The 11,812-nt window shown below is 49.1% G+C and overlaps 1 protein-coding gene across 1 annotated transcript in view; it reads left to right on the top strand.

Moving 5' to 3' along the window:
* Positions 1 to 11,812, top strand: part of CGN (cingulin) — a 29,398-nt gene that overhangs the window by 6,468 nt on the left and 11,118 nt on the right. The window contains exons 2-10 of the mRNA XM_017877671.1: positions 1,087 to 2,005; positions 2,762 to 2,862; positions 3,010 to 3,079; positions 3,193 to 3,288; positions 6,679 to 6,806; positions 7,481 to 7,613; positions 7,929 to 8,141; positions 8,897 to 9,045; positions 10,224 to 10,356. Coding sequence (XP_017733160.1) covers positions 1,133 to 2,005; positions 2,762 to 2,862; positions 3,010 to 3,079; positions 3,193 to 3,288; positions 6,679 to 6,806; positions 7,481 to 7,613; positions 7,929 to 8,141; positions 8,897 to 9,045; positions 10,224 to 10,356 — 1,896 coding nt within the window. The 5' untranslated portion in view covers positions 1,087 to 1,132. The remainder of the gene's footprint in view (positions 1 to 1,086; positions 2,006 to 2,761; positions 2,863 to 3,009; positions 3,080 to 3,192; positions 3,289 to 6,678; positions 6,807 to 7,480; positions 7,614 to 7,928; positions 8,142 to 8,896; positions 9,046 to 10,223; positions 10,357 to 11,812) is intronic.

The raw sequence follows: 11,812 nt of genomic DNA, 5'->3' as shown, positions 1-11,812 counted from the left end.
TTCTCCTGCCTCAGCCTCCCGAGTAGCTGGAACTACAGGTGCCCGCCACCTTGCCCGGCTAGTTTTTTTGTATTTTTTAGTAGAGACGGGGTTTCACCGGGTTAGCCAGGATGATCTTGATCTCCTGACCTCGTGATCTGCCTGTCTCGGCCTCCCAGAGTGCTGGGATTACAGACTTGAGCCACCGCGCCTGGCCCAAGAGATTCTTCTGCTTCAGCCTCCCGAGTAGCTGGGATTACAGGCATGCGCCACTACGCCTGGCTAAGTTTTTGTATTATTAGTAGAGACAGGGTTTCACCATGTTGGTCAGGCTGGTCTTGAACTCCTGACCTCAGGTGATCCACCTGCCTCAGCCTCCTAAAGTGCTGGGATTACAGGCGTGAGCCACTGCTCCCGGCCACATGGTGGTGTTATGTGTATGTATGAAGATAAGCAATCTTTGTTTTTTTTTTTGAGACAGGGTCTCACTCTGTCCAGGCTGGAGAACAGTGGCATAATCACTGCTCACTGCAGCCTCTCCCAAGCTCAAGTGATCCTCCCACCTCAGCCTCCCAAGTAGCTGGGATTATAGGTGTACGCCACCAGGCTCAGCTTATTTTTGTATTTTTTGTAGAGACGGGGTTTCACCATATTGCCCGGACTGATCTTGAACTCCTGAGCTCAAGCAGTCCACCTGCCTTGGCCTTCCAAAGTGGCGGGATTATAGGCATGAGCCACTGCTCCTGGCCATCAAGCAAAATCTTTAAACTTTTAACAAAGCCTGGCTCCCCAGGGCTGTATCAGAGGAAATGGATTATTTTAGGTTAGTGAGTCTCAAAGTGTGGTATCTGGACCAGTAGCATCAGTGTCACCTGGGGAACTTGGTTAGAAATGCAAATTCTCAAGTCCTAACCCAGACCTACTGAATTAGCAGCTCTGGAGGTTAGGTCTAGCAACCTGTATGTTAAAAGGCTCTTCAGGGGCGTTCTGTTAGTCTGAGAATCAGTGGTTTATCTGTAGGAACTGACAAGGAAGTCAGCCCCCAGGTAGAAGTTTCATAGTTTCTAGTTAAGTCTCTCAGCCTAAACTCATTTCTTCATCTTCTAGGACTCCTTCTAGGACTCCTAGACATCTTCTAGGACTCCTCCTATTTATGGAGCAGGCACCCAACATGGCTGAGCCCCGCGGCCCTGTAGACCATGGAGTCCAGATTCGCTTCATCACAGAGCCAGTGAGTGGTGCAGAGATGGGCACTCTACGTCGCGGTGGACGACGCCCAGCTAAGGATGCAAGAGCCAGTACCTATGGGGTTGCTGTGCGTGTGCAGGGCATCGCTGGGCAGCCATTTGTGGTGCTCAACAGTGGGGAGAAAGGTGGTGACTCCTTTGGGGTCCAAATCAAGGGGGCCAATGACCAAGGAGCCTCAGGAACTCTGAGCTCAGATTTTGAACTCCCTGAGAACCCCTACTCTCAAGTCAAGGGATTTCCTGCCCCCTCTCAGAGCAGCACATCTGATGAGGAGCCTGGGGCCTACTGGAATGGAAAGCTACTCCGTTCCCAGTCCCAGGCCTCCCTGGCAGGCCCTGGCCCAATGGATCCTAGTAACAGAAGCACCAGCATGTTGGAGCTAGCCCCGAAAGTGGCTTCCCCGGGTAGCACCATTGACACTGCTCCCCTGTCTTCAGTGGACTCACTCATCAACAAGTTTGACAGTCAACTTGGAGGCCAGTCCCGGGGCCGGACTGGCCGCCGAACACGAATGCTACCCCCTGAACAGCGCAAACGGAGCAAGAGCCTGGACAGCCGCCTCCCACGGGACACCCTTGAGGAACGGGAGCGCCAGTCCACCAACCACTGGACCCCTAGCACAAAATATGACAACCATGTGGGCAGTTCGAAGCAGCCATCCCAGAGCCAGAGCCCGAGTCCTCCCAGCGGCTTTAGCCATTCCCGTCAGACTCAGGACTGGGTCCTTCAGAGTTTTGAGGAGCCACGGGGGAGCGCACAGGACCCCACCATGCTGCAGGTCAGACCCAGCCCCTCCCTGGCTTCCAAATGTCAGCCCCTTCTCCCTTCTCATCAGCTTTTACCCACCAGCCATGAGCCTCCTTGCTAATTCCAATAGCCTAGGCTAAAACTCTCTGCCTTTTGTTCTCCACCGTATCTGTCCACAAAATAGGTGATATTCGCATGCACAGGATATTTCCATGGGTAAAATTCTAAAGAAAATGGAGCAAGCTCTAAAATCACTATTCACAAGTTTGTACCTAGTTGTCATTGCCACAACCATTAACTATGCCTCAGTCACCAGCATTTGCTAGGTCTGCAGAATACGTAAGGCAGGCTTGGAGGATAAGAGCAGTTTCCTTGGTGCTCTTGCCAAAATTCCACAACTTTCTCTCCTACTCAGGAATGTAAGTAAGTGAGGGAGCGACTTTACTTTGAGAGAAACTTAAGTCCATTTTAAGAGTAAATTATTTATAAACTCTAGCGTGTTAACTACCATTAGTGACAAATCACTTGTGGCACAGTTTGCAGCTGGTTGAGATGTTTGTTGAGGAAAATCTGGTTTACAGCAGTAGTGCAGAGGTGCGTCCTGTGTTGGCCTCTCCCTGGCCTGTTGCTCAGGCCTCCGCACCGTGTCTTCCTTGCCATGCTTCAGGGTTGTTCATCACGCTTGAAGGGGCTTGACCTGAGACTGCCACTTCTCCTCCATCTGAACCCCACGCTTGCTTCTGGCCTCATCTTCCTATTTCTTTCTTTCTTTTTTTTTTTTTAACAGTTCAAGTCAACTCCAGACCTCCTTCGAGACCAGCAGGAGGCAGCCCCACCAGGCAGTGTGGACCATATGAAGGCCACCATCTATGGCATCCTGAGGGAGGGGTGAGTGGGGGCCCCCCCAACAATGGAGGCATACCCCTCCTTCTTTTTCTTCTAGCTTTGTTCCCCATCTTCCCTGATTTTACCCTTTCCTGATCTCTGCTACCTCTTTCCTCCTCTAACCCTTGCTTCTATCCTTTTATCCTCTAGAAGCTCAGAAAGTGAAACCTCTGTGAGGAGAAAGGTTAGTTTGGTGCTGGAGAAGATGCAGCCTCTAGTGGTGAGTGGCCTTCTCTGGATGGGACCAAGGGTCAAAGTTAGGGCTTTGAGGGCCTCAGAGGATCCAGACTTGGACTCACTCCCTTTCCCCCCAACGCTCCATATCTCTGGCAGATGATTTCTTCTGGTTCTACTAAGGCTGTGGCAGGGCAGGGCGAGCTTACCCGAAAAGTGGAGGAGCTACAGCGAAAGCTGGATGAAGAAGTGAAGGTGAGGAAAGGTTAGAGGTGCTTGAGGCATGAAGGAAAACAGGGAAAAAGCCTTGGCCTGGGGATGGGCTGAGCTGACTCTTCCAAGCAATGGAACAAGCATGTTTGTGCCCTATGAGACAAGAGACAAGAGTGTGTACTAATTCCAGCAAGGACTTCTGGGTTCTCTGGGGGTTAGGGAGGCAGAGCACATTAGGAATCTACCTACCTTCCATTCCACTCCCTTTGGTAGTTCCCATTCTGGTTCTGCCCCTTACTAGCTGTATAAAACTTAAGAAAATGGCCGGGCGCGGTGGCTCAAGCCTGTAATCCCAGCACTTTGGGAGGCCGAGACGGGCAGATCACGAGGTCAGGAGATCGAGACCATCCTGGCTAACACAGTGAAACCCCGTCTCTACTAAAAAATACAAAAAACTAGCCGGGCGTGGTGGCGGGCGCCTGTAGTCCCAGCTACTCGGGAGGCTGAGGCAGGAGAATGGCGTAAACCCGGGAGGCGGAGCTTGCAGTGAGCCGAGATCACGCCACTGCACTCCAGCCTGGGCGACAGAGCGAGACTCCATCTCAAAAAAAAAAAAAAAAAAAACTTAAGAAAATTACTTACATTCTCTGTGCCTCAATTTTTTTTTTTCATCATCATAATAATGGCAGTGGTAGTAGCTATCATTTATTGAGTATAATTTTGGTAGTGTGTACTGTCCTGGGTACTGTAATCATTATAGTTACCCTGTGAATACCTATTCTGGACCCTTTTCTGATGAGAAAACTGAAGATCAGAGAGGCTAAGTAAGTTGCCTATGGTAGTAAGTTGCAGAGAGGAATGAAAAAATCCAGGTCAGTCTTATTCTAAAGCCAGTGTACCCTTTTTAAAAACATGTCTTCTGCCTTTCAAAATATTGGTTTGTGTGTAGTTGGTGCTCAATAAATGCTGGATTGTAACTTCCCTTGTCTCTTGGAAAGCACTGTAGTGTAATGATTAAGTGGTTAGCTGTGGAGCCAAACTAACTGGGTTCAAATCCTGGTTCTGTTACTTTTTGGTTGTGTAACTAACCTTGGGCAAGTTCTTTAAATGTTCTAAGCCTCTGTTTCCTAAATTGTAAAGTGGGGATTATGATAGTACTATATTAATTAACTATTGCTGTGTAACAAATTACCCAAAACTCAGCAGCTTAAAACAAACATTTTCTGGTTGGGCGCGGTGGCTTACACATGTAATCCTCTGGGAGGCTGAGGCAGGCAGTTCACCTGAGATTGGGAGTTTGAGACCAGCCTGACCAGCATGGAGAAACCCTGTCTCTACTAAAAATACAAAATTAGCCCAGCGTGGTGGCTAATGCCTGTAATCCCAGCTACTTGGGAGGCTGAGGCAGGAGAATTGCTTGAATCCGGGAGGCAGAGGTTGTGGTGAGTCGAGATGGTGACATTGCACTCCAGCCTGGGCAACAAGAGCGAAACTCCTTCTCAAAAAAAAAAAAAGCATTTCCCAGTGTCTGAGGACCAAGAACCTGGGATCAGCTTAACAGGGTAATTGTGGCTCTGAGTCTGTTATAAGGTTCCAGTCCAGCTTCTGGCTGTGGCTAAAAGAAGTAAATTGGAGGATCTGCTTCTAAAATGGCTTACTCAGGGCCAGGCATGTTGGCTCACGCCTATAATCCCAGCACTTTGGAGGGGCAAAGTGGGAGGACCACTTGAGCCCAGGAGTTTGAGACCAGCCTGGGCAACATAGTGAGACCCTGTCTATACAAAAAATAAAAAAAATTAGCTAAATGTGATGGCATGCACCTGTAGTTCCAGCTACTTGGGAGGCTGAAGTGGGAGGATTGCTCAAGCCCAGGAGGTTAACACTGCACTAAGCTAGGATTGCACTGCTGCACTCCAGCCTGGGTGCCAGAGCAAGTCCCTGTCTCAAAAAAATATAAATAAATGAATGAAACAAACAAACAAAACCAGCTTAATTGGCTGGTGCAGTGGCTCATGCCCGTAATCCCAGCCCTTTGGGAGGCTGAGATGGGTGGATCACCTGAGGTCAGGAGTTCAAGACCAACCTGGCCAACATGGTGAAACCCTGTCTCTACTGAAAAGACAAAAATTAGTCAGGCGTGGTGGCAGGCATCTGTAATCCCTGCTACTTGGGAGCCTGAGGCAGGGAGAATTGCTTGAACCTGGGAGGCAGAGGTTGCAGTGAGCTGAGATTATGCCGCTGCGCTCCAGTTTGGGCAATGGAGTGAGACTCCATCTCAAAACAAACAAACAAACAAACAAACAGGCGGGGCGCTGTGACTCATGCTTGTAATCCCAGCACTTTGGGAGGCCGAGGTGGATGGGTTACCTGAGGTCGGGAGTTTGAGATCAGTCTGACCAACATGGAGAAATCCTGTCTCTACTCTAATAATACAAAAATTAGCCAGGTAAGGTGGCGCATGCCTGTAATCCCAGCTACTTAGGAGGCTGAGGCATGAGGTGGAGGTTGCGGTGAGCCAAGATCTCGCCGTTGCACTCCAATCTGGGCAATAAGAGCGAAACTCCGTCTGAAAACAAAACAGAACATCAAAAACAAAACAAAACAAAACAGAACACCAAAACAAAACAAAACAAAACAGAAAACCTGGCTTAATCAAATGGCTGTTGGTTGTTGACCTCAGTTCCTGGCTGTTTGGCCTTCTTCCTAGAGCTGCTTTTGAGTATCCTCATAATATAATAGCTACTTTTTCCCAGAGTAAGGGATCCAAGAGAAAAGCTGCAATGCCTTTTTATGACCTAACCTCAGAATTTACTCATCACGTCCTCCTTTTACCATTTGTTAGAAGGAAGCCCCTAAGTCAAGCCCGTGCTTGAGGCAAACAGAATTAGGCTTTATCTTTTTTTGTTTTGTTTTATTTTTTTTGAAATGGAGTTTTGCTCTTGTTGCCCAGGCTGGAGTGCAATGGTGTGATCGCGGCTCACTGCAACTTTGACTTCCTAGGTTCAAGCAATTCTCCTGCCTCAGCCTCCGGAGTAGCTGGGATTACAGGCTGTGCCACCTCGCCTGGCTAATTTTGTATTTTTAGTAGACACGGGGTTTCTCCATGTTGGTCAGGCTGATCTCAAACTCCCAACCTCAGGTGATTCATCAGCCTAGGCCTCCCAAAGTGTTGGGATTACAGTCGTGAGCCACCGCACCCAGCTGGCTTTATCTTTTGAAAGAAATGTCAGATAATTTGTGGACATATTTTACATCATCATAAGTACCAAGGCTAGTTATGAGGATTAAATGTGGATAATACACATAAGGTCCTAAGTACAGTGTCTATCGTACAGCAAGTGTCCAATGAGTGTTAGACATACATTCCCATTATTCTGAGTCTGAGAGGCTTTCCCTACCCTCCATCTGCTGTACTCTCATTCCCTTTTTCAGAGGCGGCAGAAGCTAGAGCCATCCCGAGTTGGGCTGGAGCGGCAGCTGGAGGAGAAAACAGAAGAGTGCAGCCGACTGCAGGAGCTGCTGGAGAGAAGGAAGGAGGAGGCCCACCAGAACAACAAGGAGTGAGTGCAGCTGATGGCGCACCTTGGGCTGCTGGGGGGCTGCTTGGGGTTGTAGGCCACATTTAGAGGCCACTCCCTCTTTGCCCCTAGGGTTGAAGGAGACAGAAGAAAATCTCCAGAAGCTGAAAGGGGCAGTGTTGGTTTAAGGACAGGATAGGGCCTTTCTCTCTACCTTCTTTATCAATAATGGTGGTAGTGCATGATTTTGAGTTAAGCTACCTGGGTTTGCCTCTGTCTCAGATTCTTAAACTATAAAGTAGAGTTAATAATAGTACCTCCCTCACAGGATCACTGTAAGGATTCAGTCATTCATTCAGCAGATGTTTCATCAAGAATGCTGTGACAGGCATTAATCTAGGTTCCCAAGGCACATCAGTGAACCCTATAGATGAAGGGCTCGCTCTCCAGAAGCTTAGTTTCTGCTGAGAGGGAACAGACAATAAACAAACATATTATGCAAGTAAATTTGTAACACATGAGCAGGCAGTAGATACAACAGGGTAAGGCAGATCAGGAGGGTCAGGTTGTAGGGGGGCAGGTTGCAAACATCGGGAGAGGCCTCATTGAGATTTGAAGGCAGGAAGTTTAAATGCATTAATAAATATGAATTAAATATATGATGTGTTTAGAAAACTGCCTGACACATAGTGTACAATAATGTTATCTATTATTAGGCTCCAGAACATGAAGCGCCTCTTGGACCAGGGTGAAGGTTTACGACATGGGCTGGAGGCCCAGGTGATGGAGCTGCAGAACAAGCTGAAACAGGTCCAGGGTCCTGAGCCTGCTAAGGAGGTGTTACTGAAGGTAGGGTCTGGGGTCATATGCCCCAGCCTCTGCTTTTTCTCAGCTGGAGCATCCTCAAGTCTGCTCATCCATGGTTTCCCCAAAGTATGAGGAGTGGTTGGCTGATTACAGGTACTCAGTGTGCTTTCAGGCAGATTCAGTGGTGGGTTGGGACTAGAGTTAGGATAAAGGAAACCTATCATTCTGGGCTCTAGTACCAGTACTAGAGCACCTGGTACTGTGCCTAACACAATAAATATTTTTTGACTCAGTGAATTGATAAGTAGATGGATTCTAATATGGTCACACCTGTACCTCTTCCTTTACTTTCTCCAGGACCTGTTAGAGACCCGGGAACTTCTGGAAGAGGTCTTGGAGGGGAAACAGCGGGTAGAGGAGCAGCTGAGGCTGCGGGAGCGGGAATTGACAGCCCTGAAGGGGGCCCTGAAAGAGGAGGTAGCCTCCCGTGACCAGGAGGTGGAGCATGTCCGGCAGCAGTACCAGCGAGACACGGAGCAGCTCCGCAGGAGCATGCAAGATGCAACCCAGGCATGTGACAAGAGCAGGGTCTGAGAGAGGAAGGCACTGCTGGGGGACAAGGCTGCCTTGGGATCTTGGACTTTTGGACTTTTCATGGTTGCAACTGGGAACTCCCCCTCTCCCTCTAAAGGACACATGTGAGATCTGCTGAAAACCTTGGCCAGGAAAACTATAAGGGCAGAGGGAGGGAGTACAGGCCAGAAGTACCATGAGGTTATGTGACAAAGTCCCAAGGGGGACTGGGCGCGGTAGCTCATGCCTGTAATCCCAGCACTTTGGGAAGCCGAGGCGGGTGGATTGCTTGAGCTCAGGAAGTTAGAGACCAGCTTGGGCAACATGGAGAAAGCCCATCTCTACCAAAAATACAAAAACTTAGCTGGGTGTAGTGATGCGTACTTGTAGTCCTAGCTACTTGGGAGGCTAAGGCAGGAGAATCACTTGAACCCAGGAGGCGGAGGTTGCAGTGAGCCGAGATCATGCCATTGCACTTCAGCCTGGGCGACAGGGCGAGACTTTGTCCACCTAAAAATAAAAAATCCCAAGGGGAAATAACTGGGGAGGTTTCCTGTAGATGACAGAGGGGTGGACTGTGACTTGAGGAGAGAACCTCTGCTAGCATTGTACCAGGTACCACAAGAGTGTCAGGGGGTGCAGCTGGCATGGTGCCCTCTGGGTCTAAGCCTTTCCTTGTACACACTCACACTTTGATTTGAAGTGACCTCTTCCCTCTGAGCCTTCTGGTGTCCAACTCTCCCCTTCTCTAGGACCATGCAGTGCTGGAGGCCGAGAGGCAGAAGATGTCAGCCCTTGTGCGAGGGCTGCAGAGGGAGCTGGAGGAGACTTCAGAGGAGACAGGGCATTGGCAGAGTATGTTCCAGAAGAATAAGGAGGATCTTAGAGCCACCAAGCAGGAGTAAGGACGTTGGCCCTCTCAGAAATACCCATGATTCATATGCCACTTCCTTTCTCTTTTTTCATTTTTAATTTTAATTTTAATTAATTTTTTGGGGGGGACAGAGTTTTGCTCTTGTTGCCCAGGCTGGAGTGCAATGGCACGATCTTGGCTCACTGCAACCTCTGCTTCCTGGGTTCAAGTGATTCTCCTGCCTCAGCCTCCCAAGTAGCTGGGATTACAGGCTCATGCCACTACGCCTGGCTAATTTTTGTATTTTTAGTAGAGATGGGGTTTCACCATGGCCAGGGCAGTCTTGAACTCCTGACCTCAGGGGATCTGTCCACCTTGGCCTCCCAAAGTGCTGGAATTACAGGTGTAAGCCACTGCGCCTGGACCCCTTTTTTTTTTTTTTTTTTTTTTTTTGAGATGGAGTCACACTCTGTTGCCCAGGCTGGAGTGCAGTGGTGTGGTCTTGGCTCACTGCAACCTCTGCCTCCTGGGTTCAAGTGATTCTCCTACCTCAGCCTCCCGAGTTGTGGGATTATAGGCGCCTGCCACTTGGCCTGAATTTTTTGTATTTTTAGTAGAGACAGGGTTTCACCATGTTGGCCAGGCTGGTCTTGAACTCCTGACTTCGTGATCCGCCCACCTCGGCCTCCCTAAACTCTGGAATTACAGGTATGAGCCACTGCACCCAGTCCCTTCTTTTTTTTGAGACAGGGTCTTGCTCTGTTGCCCAGGCTGGAGTGCAGTGGCACAGTCTGGGCTCACTGTGACCTCCACCTCCCGGGCTCAAGCCATCCTCCCACCTCAGCCTCCTGAATAGGTGGGACCATAGGCATGCACCACCACACCCGGCTAATTTTTGTATTTTTTGTAGAGATGGGGTTTCATTATGTTGCCTAGGCTGGTCTTGAACTCCTGGGCTCAAGTGATCCATCTGCCTTGGCCTTCCAAAGTGCTGGGATTACAGGCATGAGCCACTATGCCTGGCCCACTTCCTTTCTATCCATGGTATGCTCTTACTCTCCCATTTCTCAAACTGCTCCTTTCCATGTTCACCTTCCTTCCTCTTGAGAGTGGGTGCCCAGTGTGTTGGCCTCCGGAGAGGTGGCTTTTATTGTCATGCTAACCTCCCCCAGGCATGTGGCCTTACTCTGTTCCCTTTCCCCTTTATTTCACCTTGTCCGGCTCAGACTCCTGCAGCTGCGAATGGAGAAGGAGGAGATGGAAGAGGAGCTTGGAGAGAAGATAGAGGTCTTGCAGAGGGAATTAGAACAGGCCCGAGCTAGTGCTGGAGATACTCGCCAGGTTGAGGTGCTCAAGAAGGTATTTGGGAATTGGGGGGCAGAATGGCAGGTGGGGGTGATGAACACCTGCCTTACCTCTCCATGAGGGCCTCCACGCTAGTGGGGCTGTCTCCTATGTGCTTGGTTTCCAGGCCTTATCCTGCCTGCTCAGCTTGATCTCTTTCCAACACAGCAGCACCAGTCTCCTCATTGAGCATAGAGGTTTCTAATGGAAAGTGCTCTCAGAACCCAGGTTGGGGTATAGCCAGAAGCTGCTGGCTGCCTCCCAAGAGACGTCATGGGTAGCAGCATTTAGGTGAATTTGTGAAACTCCAGGGTCACTTTTGCAGGCTCAGAAATCTAATTTGGTCAGCATGGCAAAAGCTGCTTTGTCTTTCAGAGGGGTCTCTAAGTACATTTATGAAAAAATGTTTACCATTAGAATTTCAGTTTATTAATTTACATGAGAAATATCATCACATTGACTGGAATGCTTGTGTTGGCACGGCCTGGTTACTAATGTAACAAAACTAATTAGTAAAAGAAAAATAGCAGAGTATATGGTCTTGTATTGAAGACATAACCCTTTAGCCTAATTATGGTACTTTCTGAATTCCAGAAGTAGCTAATAGCAAATAATTAGAACCAGAACTCATATTTTAATTTTCTTTTTAAAAGAAATCAGAGCTGTGCCAGTATTTATTGTGTCACATATTTTGGTTTTACATACACACACACACACACACACACACACACACACACACACACAATAGGAAAGACGAGTGGCAGCTGCAGGTATTATGCTGACCTGTTCTGTCAAAGTCTCTCCAGGTTGCTCTTGCATGCAGTTGGAGATCCCATGACCACACTATATATATATATATTTTTTTTGAGGTTGAGTCTCACTGTGTCACCCAGGCTGGAGTGCAGTAGTGCGATCTCGGCTCACTGCAAGCTCCGCCTCCCGGGTTCATTCTCCTGCCTCAGCCTCCCTAGTAGCTGGGACTACAGGCACCCACCACCACACCCGGCTAATTTTGTTTTGTATTTTAGTAGAGACGGGGTTTCACTGTGCTAGCCAGGTTGGTCTCGATCTCCCGACCTCATGATTTGCCCACCTCGGCCTCCCAAAGTGCTGGGATTACAGGCGTGAGCCACTGCACCCGGCCTCACACTGTTTTTTTTTTTCTTTTTTTTGAGGTGGAGTCTCGCTCTGTCACCCAGGCTGGAGGGGTAGAAGCAGAACGCAGCTCACTGCAAGCTCCGCCTCCCGGGTTCATTCTCCTGCCTCAGCCTCCCTAGTAGCTGGGACTACAGGCACCCACCACCACACCCGGCTAATTTTGTTTTGTATTTTTAGTAGAGACGGGGTTTCACTGTGCTAGCCAGGTTGGTCTCGATCTCCCGACCTCATGATTTGCCCACCTCGGCCTCCCAAAGTGCTGGGATTACAGGCGTGAGCCACTGCACCCGGCCTCACACTGTTTTTTTTTTTT

The sequence above is a fragment of the Rhinopithecus bieti genome, unplaced genomic scaffold, assembly GCF_001698545.2.
Source record: "Rhinopithecus bieti isolate Rb0 unplaced genomic scaffold, ASM169854v2 scaffold_10548, whole genome shotgun sequence".
Lineage (NCBI taxonomy): Eukaryota > Metazoa > Chordata > Mammalia > Primates > Cercopithecidae > Rhinopithecus > Rhinopithecus bieti.
Note: the sequence above shows the minus strand (reverse complement) of the source record. Positions and strands in the feature narration are given on the sequence as shown.